The sequence below is a fragment of the Fundulus heteroclitus genome, chromosome 19 (assembly GCF_011125445.2).
Source record: "Fundulus heteroclitus isolate FHET01 chromosome 19, MU-UCD_Fhet_4.1, whole genome shotgun sequence".
Lineage (NCBI taxonomy): Eukaryota > Metazoa > Chordata > Actinopteri > Cyprinodontiformes > Fundulidae > Fundulus > Fundulus heteroclitus.
The window spans coordinates 30,953,010-30,966,592 of NC_046379.1; the positions used below are offsets into that span (position 1 = coordinate 30,953,010).

At 41.3% G+C, this 13,583-nt stretch overlaps 1 protein-coding gene across 2 annotated transcripts; it reads left to right on the plus strand.

Moving 5' to 3' along the window:
- The first annotated feature begins 1,439 nt into the window (after positions 1–1,439).
- On the plus strand, positions 1,440–8,050 carry clec14a (C-type lectin domain containing 14A). 2 transcript variants are annotated; one of them, XM_036151038.1, is made up of 2 exons: positions 1,440–1,866; positions 6,701–8,050. In XM_036151038.1, the coding sequence occupies exon 2, from the start codon at positions 6,736–6,738 to the stop codon at positions 7,870–7,872; it is 1,137 nt and encodes a 378-aa protein (XP_036006931.1). In that variant the 5' UTR covers positions 1,440–1,866; positions 6,701–6,735; the 3' UTR covers positions 7,873–8,050. The 2 variants fall into 2 exon arrangements, with proteins under 2 accessions (XP_036006931.1, XP_036006932.1); XM_036151039.1 differs by lacking the exon at positions 1,440–1,866 and adding an exon at positions 1,914–2,003.
- The last annotated feature ends 5,533 nt before the right edge of the window (positions 8,051–13,583 follow it).

A 13,583-nucleotide genomic window follows, 5' to 3' on the forward strand; every position in this document is an offset into this window, starting at 1 on the left:
ATTTGATATGTAGCTAGATATTTTTATTGCCAGACATACTAACAATATATACGATATAGTATTGCTGTATGAAATCATTAACTGTAATATTTTTGGAAAGCTGACTTCAATTTCACATCCATACTCAGGCCTGATTTCTGCCTGAACTGTACATTCAAATAATGTGGGTGTCCCATTACATCTCACCTATCATTTAATAAGAGCATCTGCAGCTGTTCTGTTTGTTTCTTCAGGTTTGGTAGAGAGCAGCATCACACAGACAGGCAGGTTCTGGTTCAGTTTAAAGCAGGGTTGGGTTCTAAAGTTTTCACCACCTCCCAGAGCTCTGTTCAATCCATCATCTAACGTGGAGAGAGGATTAATCAGAGAGCAGCAAACAGCCGGGGTAGGAGGAGCTGCAGAGCTCAACAGCTCAGGTGGCAGAATGTGTTAAAATGGCAACTATTGCGCACTCCACAAATGAGGCCTTCATGGAAGAGTCTGAAGAAGAAATCCAAAAGGAGGTTCTGTTAACATTTTGCCACCAGCAATTTTAAAGACTACAAACATTTGGAAGAAGATGCTCTGGTCAGATGACAAACATTTCTGGCCTACACTAATCGTTACGAAACTTATTCAAGTTTGTGGTTTCAAAATAATAGGTGAAAAAGTGCCAGACGGTGTAAAAATGCTTATTATTCCAACTGTCCACAGCTTTCAGTGAGCTAAGGATTAACACACACCTCCCCTTTATGACCACGAGAAAACGTTTGTTAGGAATGGCTCTCCCCTCCACCGCCATCCTTCCTGTCATTCTTTGCACAGCGCCTGCTGGAAATGCCTAAGTCACCACTTAGCCTATCGGCTTCCATGTGCCTTTCCACTGTTTGTTCAAATGCGAACTGTGAGCATGTGTAAAGAGAATAAAAGAATGTTGGTCACACATGGAGATCTTCTAGTGTCCTGACAGGAGCAGAACAGGTAGATGAGTATAAAAAAGGATTGATTAGCATTACTAACTGGCACACACACAATACCTGACTGTTGTTAGCCATACAGGCTCATTGAAATGTTTTTCTCTGTTTGCTGCATTGAAACAATGAAGGAACAGGTTGAACAACAGGTGCTGGACTGGTACAGGCCAATGATTTGATGTGATGTCACAGGAGGAGGCCCTGTTGCTCTGAGGATCAAAGAGGAATCTGGGACATTTCTAGTCATCTCTGAGTCCGTCTATAGCAGGTTAAAATGCCTGGTTGGCCAAAAACAAGTTGTGGAGATGTGTACAAGCTAGATGTAGTAAAAAGGTTGTGCAGAAGTGTGGGCTGTTAAAACCCTGCTATTTGTACAAAGAAACCATTAAACAGGTGTATCTAATAAAGTGGCCGGCGACATTTACATGTACTTGAGCAAAGCCTGCCTACTGCTGTTATATGTCCAGTTCCTAGGGCCTCAATGGACAATTGTTTCTGTTCAAACAAAAACTGAGGTTCTGGTCCAAGGTTCTCAGAGCTTTCACAATCTGATTAGTTGATAGTGTCCCTGTGCAGGAAAAGAGCTGACCATATCAAGACCCAACACACTTCCTGTCCAGGAGGAGAGCAGGGGGAGCTGCTGGGCGTGAGGGGGGGAAGCCAGCAGTCTGCCAGCAGAGCTACTGTGAAGGAGAAGCTGGAAGGAAGAAATAAGAAAAGGTGTAAAAAGAAGGAAGACGAGGGAACAAAGAAGAAATGACAATTATTGAGACTGGAGGATAAAACAAGGAGGATTGGAGGAAGAATCAGCCGCTGTTGAGAGAAGACAATAACCTGAGAAGAATCGGGACAGGAAGTTGGAGAGGGTCAGGGAAGGAAACCACTGAATCAAAAGCTGGACGAGTAACAAACGGTAAGAAAGAGCACATAAACAAGATAACAGTTCTTTGTGTTGTGGCCATCAGTTTTTTGGTACATCTTTAAAGTAGGTCTGTTAGAGAACATTAGTGAACTGACAGCATCATGAAAACCAAGGACCCCAGCAGACAGGTTGGTGCCTTGAACATTTTACAGAGTGGCACATAACTGTTAAGCAGCTCTGTGCTCACCAATATTAGAGTGGCACAGTGGGTCCTACTCTTGCCCTGGGTCTTTCTGCATGGAGTTTGCATGTTCTCCCTGTGCATGCGTGGGTTCTCTCCACCGGCATCCTCCCACAGTCCAAAAAACACGACTATGGTGATTCTGATGTCTCTAAATTCTCCTTAGGTGTGAGTGTGTGTGAGAATGGTTGTTTGTCTCTGTGTTGCCCTGCGATAGCCTGGCAACCTGTCCAGGGTGTACCCCGCCTCTCTCCCATTGACAGCTAGCACCAGCACCCCTTGTGGGTTAGAGAATTGATGGATGGACAATGGGAATATGTGCCCATATTCACAAATATTCTCAAAAAGGTGGAAAGAACTGAACTTGACTGGTAGAATAGAGGAGTGTTGCCTGTCTTGGTGCTTTTGTGCACCAGCCTGGAAAGTGAGAAGTGCTCCGTGTAGCGATCAAAAGCCAGAGAGGAGATGGCATGATACACACGGACTTCTAGATGACCATTTAGGCATCTATCATCATCTACAATACTGAAAATACTTTCTAACCTCTTTTACATTGTCCCTCTATGTATGTGTATATCATTGTACTATATATCTTGTCTAGAGTGTGTACTATGAACATATTTTCTGTGTAATTTTCTAAGTCTTTTAAAATCTTTATTATTGAAAGCATTTTACAAAATTATAGTGAAAATCTTCTGTATTATTATGTAATTCATTGTCACCTATGGAGATGATGAAGTTTATCTCAGCCACATATTAATAATTGTTTGGTTGTTAAAGAAGTTTATGTGTTCTTAAATCCACTGTTTAGAGCCAATCAGCTCTCTGTTTTCACCATCCTCCCTGTTTGAGACACTCTTAGGTTCATTAAAAGTCCTCCTCAGTACTCCTAATATTCTCAGACTTTAGGAGCTCTCCAAATTCAATTTAATTTATATAGCGCAAAATCATGAAACATGTCATCTCAAGGCACTTTACAAAATCAAGTTCAATCATATTATACAGATTGGGTCAGATTATACAGATTGGTCAAAAATGTCCTATATAAGGAAACCAGTTGATTGCATCAAAGTCCCGACAAGCAGCATTCACTCCTGGGGAACCGTAGAGCTACTGATCTAGTAATCTGTTCTACATTAGATGGTAGTAGCGGGTGAGCCGTCTTCTCTGGATGATGTCACAGTTAACAGAACACCAGACCAGGTGTACCTACTATGAAAAAAAAGAGAGAGAGCAAAAAGTTAAAAGCTGAAATGACGACAGTCATTTCAATGTAATACAATGCAAAACTGGAGAACAGTAGACTGAAGAAAAGTAGAAATCAGTAGAGTGAGAAAATTAGACCCTGATGTCCTCCAGCAGCCTAGGCCTATCACAGCACAACTATAGAGATAGCTCAGGGTAACATGAGCCACTCTAGTTATAAGTTTTGTCAAAAAGGAAAGTTTTAAGATTAGTCTTAAAAGTAGACAGGGTGTCTGCCTCACGGACCAAAACTGGGAGTTGGTTCCACAGGAGAGGAGCCTGATAGCTAAAGGATCTGCCTCCCATTCTACTTTTAGAGACTCTAGGAACCACCAGCAGACCTGCAGTCTGAGAGCGAAGTGCTCTGTTAGGAACATACGGGGTAATCAGAGCTCTGATATATGATGGAGCTTGATTATTAAGGGCTTTATACGTTAGAAGGAGAATTTTAAATTCTATTCTTGATTTAACAGGAAGCCAATGAAGGGAAGCTAAAATTGGAGAAATATGATCCCTCTTGTTGATTTTCATCAGAACTCTTGCCGCAGCATTTTGGATCAGCTGAAGATTTCGAACTGCATTTTGTGGACTTCCTGATAGTAAAGAATTACAATAGTCCAGCCTTGAAGTAACAAATGCATGGACTAGTTTTTCAGCATCACTCCTGGACAGAATGTTTCTAATTTTGGCGATATTCCTGAGGTGAAAAAAGGAAACTCTGGAAACCTGTTTAATATGGGATTTAAATGACATGTCTTGGTAAAAAATAACACCAAGATTTTTTTACTTTATTACCAGAGGCCAAGTTAATGCCAACCAGATTAAGTGATTGATTGATTGATTGATTAAGAAGTTTATTTTTTGAGGACTCTGGTCCTCAACTTCTGTCTTGTCAGAATTTAAGTGCAGGAAATTTAAAGTCATCCAGCTTTTGATGTCATCAAGACATGCCTGCAGTCGAAGTAACTGATTGGATTCATCAGGATTTATGGATAAATATAGCTGAGTATCATGAGCATAACAGTGGAAATTAATCCCATGCTGTCTGATAATTTTGCCGATCGGAAGCATATATATAGTAAAGAGAATTGGTCCAAGGACTGGACCCTGTGGTACTCCACAAGTGACCCTAGAGTTTGAGGAAGATTTATTATTAACATGAACAAACTGGAATCTGTCCGACAGATAAGATTTAAACCAGCCTAATGCTTTCCCCTTAATCCCTACAGTATGCTCAAGTCTTTGTAGGAGAATATTGTGATCAACTGTATCAAATGCAGCACTGAGATCTAACAGGACAAGTATAGACACAAGTCCATTATCTGAGGCCATGAGAATATCATTAGTGACCTTCACCAGAGCTGTTTCAGTGCTATGATGAGCTCTGAAGCCTGACTGAAACTCCTCAAGTAGGTCATTACTTTGTAAATGTTCACATAGTTGATTAGCAACTACTTTCTCAAGAATTTTAGATAAGAAAAGAAGATTAGATATAGGTCTGTAATTTACTAGGGGCTTTGTGAAAAACTTTTATCTTACCGAGGTAAAATTCTAAAATTAGATTTTTCTTATTTTTCCAAAATGGAAGTGAGTCAGTATTCGCTGATGAGCGCTGCCAGAATAGTGCAGCGAGTAGAGAAGGAGGTAGGTAAAGGAGCTGGTATGCTTCCTCTCATAGTTCCTTGAGGATAGGAACCTCATGAGGTCTCTTAACAGCGCTAAGAAGCTATAAGTAATCCCACAGTTCTTTGGGTGTCAATGTATCAGCACAGCCCACTTTACGGAAATTAACAAAAATGTCCGGATAGAAAAGAGCACGCACTTTGTAGTTCTTTCTCAGAAGGATGTGGGCCTGGATTTGTCTCGCATCATGAGAAGAGTCTAGCTGTCCTCCTTTCCTCCCCATGATAGAGTTCTGACTGTTGACCTTATGAAAGGTTGAGAAACAGTAGCTAAGAATGGGAGCTCGGAGCAGGAGCTATAATTAGAGCAAAGTTGATGCATAGTCTTAGGATTCTTAGTGAAAACAGGCACTGGTAACAAAGCTTAAGTGTGTGGCAGCATCCAGCTCAGCTCCACCCACCAGACACCTGCAGCTTCCTGGGAGGAAGGGAAAAATGGATGGATGGATGGATGGATGGATGGATAAATGTAACAAGTTAAATGTGAAAAAAACGGAGTGAGCTCTGAATATTTGCAAACATCCAGCTTTACTTTCTGTTGGTCGCCAAGCGTCTGGTGCCAGCTGGGAGCTAAAGACTACTTGTCAGTTTAGAGCAGCATCAGTTGATCCTGGTTTTCATGGAAACCAATCATAGCATGTCCCTGTTTTCCACCATCCCCAGATTATTATTATCTTCAGATTCTGTTGTTCCAATACTGAAATCAGATGGGCATTCTCAGGTACCATCATCACCTGAGAATGATATGTCTCAACTCTGCAGTTGCTGTCTCTGCTTTGTAAAACGATGCACTTTTTCATCCTACCCTATGTTACCTCTAATAAATCATAGTGCTTATAGGTTTATAACTCCCTTTGGGTGTAATGTTGGCGAGTCGACATCAACTTCTCCTATTTTGTGTGCAGACCTTTCAGATGATTCCAAGGTACAGATAGCACGTGTAATTGCCACAAGAAAAAGAGTGTCTGCAGTAAGCAAAGGTGTACATTTATCTCCAGATCCAAAATATATCTAACACAAGGATTTGATCAGAGAATATTTTAGTTTAATCAGGGGTTATAATCTGTCATATTTTACAAGAGATGGTTGGTCCAAACTGGGATCAGAACCACAATTTTTGGAAAAGGAGTGTAATAACTCGTTCATCTAATCATCTATTTTCTATATCCATGCAGGGTTGGGGGTGGGGGGGCGGTTCTTATCTCCAGCGGTCATTGGGCGGGAGGCAGGGACAGATTGCCTTTGTATCACAGGGCACAGAGACAGACATCCATGCATGCACTCACTCAACTAAGGGTAGAGTACCCAATTAACCTAACGGTCGTGTTTTCTGACTGTGGGAGGAAGCCAGAGTACCCGGAGAGAACCCACACATGCACTAGGCTGAGGCAAACTCCATGTCAAACCCGCTTTAAACCCAGTACCTTCAGGCTGCAACGCAACAGTGCTACCAACTGTGCCACTGTCCAGCCCCGTAATAAATTTCTTTAAGTAATAAACAAGTATATAAATGTTTCTTTTCATAGCTTTACATTCTCAGAACTGATTAAAAATAAGCAAAGCAAAACAAGGTTATGGGAAAAACATGGGTTTGAACTGCTTTCTTTACACATACAAAATTAGAGCGGGAAGCAGGGAGGTGGTATGCTTAGGTACAATATAGACCTGACCCTCATAGGTTTAACAAGTAATATTGCTATTGTCTTTATTTTAACAGTGAGATCGTCACCAGTTGGGGTGGAGCTTGAGGAAATGGAGTTTTGGCCCTGCTGCTGGTGCAGGTTCCTTTGGATGGTTGTCTTCCTGCTAAAAAATGTCTCAGCCAACTCGTCCTCGCACACTAAATACACGCTCAGCCAAAGGGAAGCTAGATTTGATCAGGCAGTTACAGCCTGCCTTCCTGGGACTTTGCCCAGCGTGGCCACCGAACACGAGTACCAGGAAATCTCTCAGTTACTCAGCAAGTCCAAGTTGTATCAGGCAAACATTACCGTGTGGATTGGGCTAAGGAAGCCAAAATCTGAATGTGTTGTTCCTTCACTGCCCCTGAGAGGATTCAAGTGGGTAGAGAATGGGAGCCAGGAGGCGAGCGTAATCAACTGGCTGGAGGAGCCGGCACTCACCTGTACGGAAGACCTGTGCGGGGCCCTGAAGCGACAGGTTGTCCAGTCAAAAGTTCATTTGGTTTTAATCCCTGACAGCTGTAAAACGCCTTACCGGTTCATCTGCAAAGTGAGACATGCAGGAACGTCGCATTCAGGAACATCACATGCAGGAACGTCAGTGAAAAGCAGCCAGACCACCATCAGACCTGTTTCAGTAAAGCCCCAAAAGGTAGCAGCCACAGCCAAGACAACACCGACAACATTAATACCCCACCCGACGACACCCCACCTTCACCTCCCAGCCGGGCCAGAATCTTGTGAGCATTCCAAAAATCCCAAGCATCCGAGCATCCGCTCCCTGACTCCTGATTCCAGCAACGACAGCCGAGTCCTGGTGGAGTGTTGGTCCGAAGTGAAGATAGAACTGGTTTGCTCAGGGACTCCTGCCGTCTGGCGACTGTTGGATGGCTCCCTGGCTGATTTCAGCAGCATCTGCCTGCATTGTGACACTGGCTTTCAGAAAAACGACTCAGGTCTCTGTGTTGACGTAGATGAGTGTAGCACTGGGAAGCCCTGCCCACACACCTGCCAGAACACCGAGGGTTCCTACAGGTGTGTCTGCGGTGATGATCCGGACTCTTCATGCGAGGAAACCGGTGGCAAGAGCTCAATGTTACACATCCTCATCCCCGTGGTGGCCGTTGTTGTTGTGCTGCTGGTAATACTGGCAATCATTGTGGTGGTGACATGCTGCTTAAAGAGGCGGAAGAAGACCAAACCATAATCTTACTCTCTATGAAACTCTATGTAGGGTGTGAGGGAATGGAGTGTTTTATTATATATTTCTGAGCTGACACTGAAATGCTTTGAGCAGCAACAATAAGAGTGGCCCTAAAATCCATCTTTAATCATAAGTCATGTGATTTTAATGCATTAAATAAAGACTTGCTTTTAAAGCCTTTTGCTGCGTCACAGATTCATTCGGAGGTCAGAATGAATGAGGACGGAAATCCTGAAAACATTCATGGTGTTCAACAACAGGCTGCCTAAACACCTTTGTGAGTTTCATGTTGAAAATATTCACTAACAAACAAGTTTCTGTGTGTTAATGTTGGAAGATAAAAATCCTATAATAGAATAAATATATGTTAATCTTTTGAGTGTGTTTGTCTTCTTAAAAAGAGGGATGTGTTTAGAAACCACTTTCCTGTTTGATAAAGGATTTCCAAACAATAAGCGACTTCCCAGAGTTTTTGAATAAGGAAACGGTGAAGTGGTCAAGTTCCAGCACTTTATTGAGAAGCGGAGCAGAGATTACGTGGATGAAAGTAACCGCACCCACGGCTGCCGCCTGCCCATCTGCTCTGTCACTGCCCATCTTCATTCTAGCGTCCCTTCTAATAGCCAAAAGCAGCCTTGCAGTTAGACAAAGCAGAGCCAGTCTGTCCTAGACAATCAGTATTCTGCATAGTAACATGCAAGCACTGACCTTGCAATCAGCAAACAGTGGATCTCACACAGAGCCATGGCGTTTCCAGGGGCCTATGTCTGAGTGACTGTAAGATAAGATTCCCATAACATTTGAGCCCAGCGATGATAGAGAGGAAATGTCCTCCACTTCAAATAGTCCTTGCTACATGGGAACGTCATTTGACTGCAGAAGGTTATCATCTTATTTAGCATCGTATTCCTGCCTAAACCTTAAATTCAAACAAGCTGAAGTGCTGAGCAACACCCAAGTATTATCATTGTTCTCCTTGGACTGGCAGATTCTCCTAGACTCTGCCACAGTGACACTTAAGGCTGTCTCGGTACTTAAAGAAGGGCAAATTCCTCCTCCTGTTCTTCTTTCAAAGAAGAAATCGTGGATTCCAACAAAACAGATGTGACAGCAGCAGCTACAAGTGCATCCTCCTGCGCTGCCATGTTTCTGTTGGTTCATCTGTTGGCTCAGCAGCTCTTGCTTTCATCATAAACCATAATGCTGCAATGTGATTGGCCTGGACCGTTTTTGGTTCGGTCACAAACGGTTGAAGCAGGAGCGGTACAAGATGGAGTCTCGTGTGTTTGTGAATGCACAAATAATGCCAGAATTCAGCTTGGAGGCAAGGTTAGCAACGCAGGGATGTGTACCATTAAAGCCATTGTGCCATCTAGTGGACGGACTTATTCCCAATCATGCATAAACTAATTCACTGCCTAAATACCATTCTAATGAGCTGTAAGACAGGAAATATTATAGCTCGTTATATATACTTTTAAATGTATTGCATATTCTATATTCATAAAAAATCTACTTAATTTAGAATCTATTTGACTGATAAAAACTAAACCAATTTATTTCTTTAGATAATTGTTAATACATTCAGGCAGCAAGGGATTAAAACACAGTTTGAAATGAAATAGAGGATGCTTAATGCTTCTTCAATTTAAATGAACTCAAATATGTTTTATAATCCCAAAGAGAAATTACACTCACAATGTAACTCACACCATGCAAGTTCCTTCAAATAAGAATTTTGGTTTAATAAATCTGACAATAATAGGCTGAAGGTAATGATAATTAAATGTGTTTTTTTATTTAAACTGGACTCATGTACTTTTTCCATAAAGTTCCTTGACTTTCATTGAGAAGAGTTTTATGAATAAAACAAAATGTGCATTTGTTCTCCACATTTGCTGCATGAAAAATCAGCAAAAGAAATTTAAATAAAATTTCGGTGCAAATGTAAAACTTTTGTCATCAAGTTTTGCCACAGAGGTGCTTTCAGTCTCCTGTTGGGTTTAGGACTGGACTCTGTTATCTTCTGTCCTGTTAAGTTGGTAACCGGGGCTGGTGCATGTTGTTTAGAGAGATCTCCACTGCTGAAGTTAGTTAAGATGCCCAGGAAGGTTGACGCTGCTTTGGAGTAAAGGCCCCTGGTCTGTTTTCTGTTAGCTCTGGCGCCATCTGGTGGCAGCAGATGACTGTCACGTCTCTTCAGGTGTACTGCGGGTAATGACGTTTTGGGATGAAACTTGGAAGATTTGATCCCTTCTGAAAAGTGCTGGCGAAGGAATCACTTCACTTATTATAAACAGAAGAACTGGAGTGAAAGTAAAGTTTTAGTGAGTAAAACTCACAACTGAATTTGATATTAATTAAACCTACTTAAACGTGAAAGCCTAATCAGTGAGACATTATTTTCCATCAGGATTGCACCACCTTTTTTCTTCCTGTGTCTGCTGAGAAAAGATCCCTGCAGCATCAAGCTGCCAGTTGTAGGCATGGTGTGTTTAAGGTGTTACAGTACATTTATTGTCGCACATACGTTTCTGCATGTACAGCAGATAGTTTCCTTTTGGTCTCATCAGTGCAAAACACCTTCTATTTGCAGTATTTGCTGTGTCCCCTGCTTGGCCTTTAGCAAACTTTAACTAGCACTTACTGTGTCTTTCTATCAATCGTTTCTATCAAAATGACTAATAACTGTGAAGAGATTCTCCCATATGAGCTATGGACCTCAACTAGTTACCCTGGTTCTCCAGGCTGCTCCTCTGATTATTGCTCTCCTAGCCCAGCCCGCCAGTTAAGGAGGGCCTCCATGTCTTAGTATGTCTGCAGGTGGTCCATCCTCTCTCCCTGTTCAGAAGATGGATTTAACAGAGCTCTGGGAGATGTTCAAAGTTTGGGAGATTTATTTTTATAAGAATCCTAATGTACATGAACCGCTGACAAAACCTGAACAACAATTGGAAAATTGTTGCTTTGTACATCGAGACTTGATTTCAGCTGCAGAATTTAGATGTAGGGTCACTTAAGATGCTGAGTTCAGCATTAACAACATGAAAGCATGGATCCAACCTGACTTCAATCAACTGTTTAAGGTATTGTTGGTGGTGTATTGCTATGTGGGAATCCAAACTCTTGTTTTTTTTAAGCTGCTTTGGTTTCAATTTAAATTTTGTTATTTTTTTGTTGCAGAGTTTCAGTTCACTCCACATCATCTCAAGACGCATTCCAAGATAAACAGATCCAACATCATGTCCATTAGGGTGTAACTGCAATGTACCCATCTTCTGATTAATACTTACAGCAGTAGTACCTTTGGGATGTGGTGGTGGGAACAGGAAAATCATAAAGTGGTTGTGGTGTGGAACCTGCATCTACTGTGTGTTGCCATAATATTAATGTGGACCACATTAACATGACTCTTGTTGAATGTATGCCACTAAGATGTAAGGCAGTCCTGAAGGCAAAAGCATGTCCAGCCTGGAAAGTCTACTAGAAAGGTGAAGCAACATGGACACCCAGAAAATTATGTGCCCAGAAACCTCAACTCGATGTACCTGCAGTCGGCAGACGAAAAATAAATTTTAGACATTGTCAGTAAGTGTAATAATAAAACATCAACTGACTGGAATGGAACTGACATAGCATTGATCAAAGGTAAAATCAACTGTATTGTACAACTAATTTACATCCATCTGCAACTTATCTTTCACTAATGGTTAGTTTCCTAAAAAAAAGAAAATTGCTAAGGAATCCAAATATTTAAATCAGAAGAGAAACACCATTTTACTAATTATAGGCCAACTTCATCACTGTTACTAGAAAAACTGTTCATAGCGTGACTCAATTAACCTGACCCTAGCCAGATAGATATAGCTCCGCCTAGCTTCACTCACATCCATCTGGGATGTGAGTGAAGGACGGACCAAAACTGGGAGTTGGTTCCACAGGAGAGGAGCCTGATAGCTAAAGGATCTGCCTCCCATTCTACTTTTAGAGACTCTAGGAACCACCAGCAGACCTGCAGTCTGAGAGCGAAGTGCTCTGTTAGGAACATACGGGGCAATCCTTCCTGTGATTATTCACAGGAAGCTGGCTCTCTGGTTTAATTCAGAGCTTCGTTCCTTGAAGCACAATGTTAAGAAATTGGAGAGTAAATGACACTCTACACACCAAGAGGAATCCTACCTAATCTAGAAAGACAGTCTATTGTTGTTTAAAAAGACCCTTTGTAGAGTTAGAGCAGCATATTTTTCATCATTAATTGAGGAGAATTCAGTACATTTGCCAAACAGTCACAGTCACAGCTCCATTGATCCATCCATTCCCTTAGCTCTTAGCAGTAATGATTTAATGGGATTCTTCATAAATAAAATTGATTCCATTAAAAATAAAATAACTGGCATCCTCCCAAACATGATTATCTCGTCCTCAGTAAGTGAGGCAGCGTTGGAGGAATCTTTAGAACCTGCGCAGTGTCTGAACTGTTTAGAAGCAGTAGAGCTTTCTGAGCTATCTAAAATTTTAGCTTCGTCTAAACCTTCTACCTGTATGTTAGACCCAATACCAACCAAGTTGTTTAAGGAGGTATTCCCTTTGATCAGTGGCACTATTTTAGACATGATTAATCTATCCTTAGTAAATGGATATGTACCACAGGCTTTTAAAGTAGCTGTTATTAAACCATTACTTAAGAAACCATCTCTTGATCAAGATGAGTCAGTAAATTACAGACCTTCTTTTCTTATCTAAAATTCTTGAGAAAGTAGTTGCTAATCAACTATGTGAACATTTACAAAGTAATGACCTACTTGAGGAGTTTCAGAGCTCATCATAGCACTGAAACAGCTCTGGTGAAGGTCACTAATGACATTCTCATGGCCTCAGATAATGGACTTGTGTCTGTACTTGTCCTGTTAGGTCTCAGTGCTGCATTTGATACAGTTGATCACAATATTCTCCTACAAAGACTAGAGCATACTGTAGGAATTAAGGGGAACGCATTATGCTGGTTTAAATCTTATCTGTTGGACAGATTCCAGTTTGTTCATGTTAATAAACTGATGACAAACTCTAGGGTCACTTGTGGAGTACCACAGGGTTCAGTCCTTGGACCAATTCTCTTTACTATATATATGCTTCCAATTGGCAAAATTATCAGACAGCGTGGGATTAATTTCCACTGTTATGCTGATGACACTCAGCTATATTTATCCATAAATCCTGATGAATCCAATCAGTTACTTCGACTGCAGTCATGTCTTGATGACATCAAAAGCTGGATGACTTTAAATTTCCTGCATTTAAATTCTGACAAGACAGAAGTTTTAATCTTTGGGCCAGAGTCTTCAAAAAATAAACTTCTTAATCAATCCCTTAATCTGGATGGCATTAACTTGGCCTCTGGTAATAAAGTAAAAAATGTTGGCGTTGTCATGTCATTTAAATCCCATATTAAACAGGTTTCCAGTGTTTCCTTTTTTCACCTCCGGCATATTGCCAAAATTAGAAACATTCTGTCCAGGGGAGATGCTGTCTATGCTAGTCCATGCATTTGTTACTTCAAGGCTGGACTATTGTAATTCTTTACTATCAAGAAGTCCACAAAATGCAGCTCAAAGTCTTCAGCTGATCCAAAATGCTGCAGCAAGAGTTCTGATTAAAATCAAAAGAGGGATCATATTTCTCCTGTTTTAGCTTCCCTTCATTGGCTTCCTGTTAAA

What these genes read in the sequence shown, in the direction of transcription:
- clec14a (XM_036151038.1), top strand. Translation starts at nt 6,736, where the DNA reads ATGGAGTTTTGGCCCTGCTGCTGGTGCAGGTTCCTTTGGATGGTTGTC.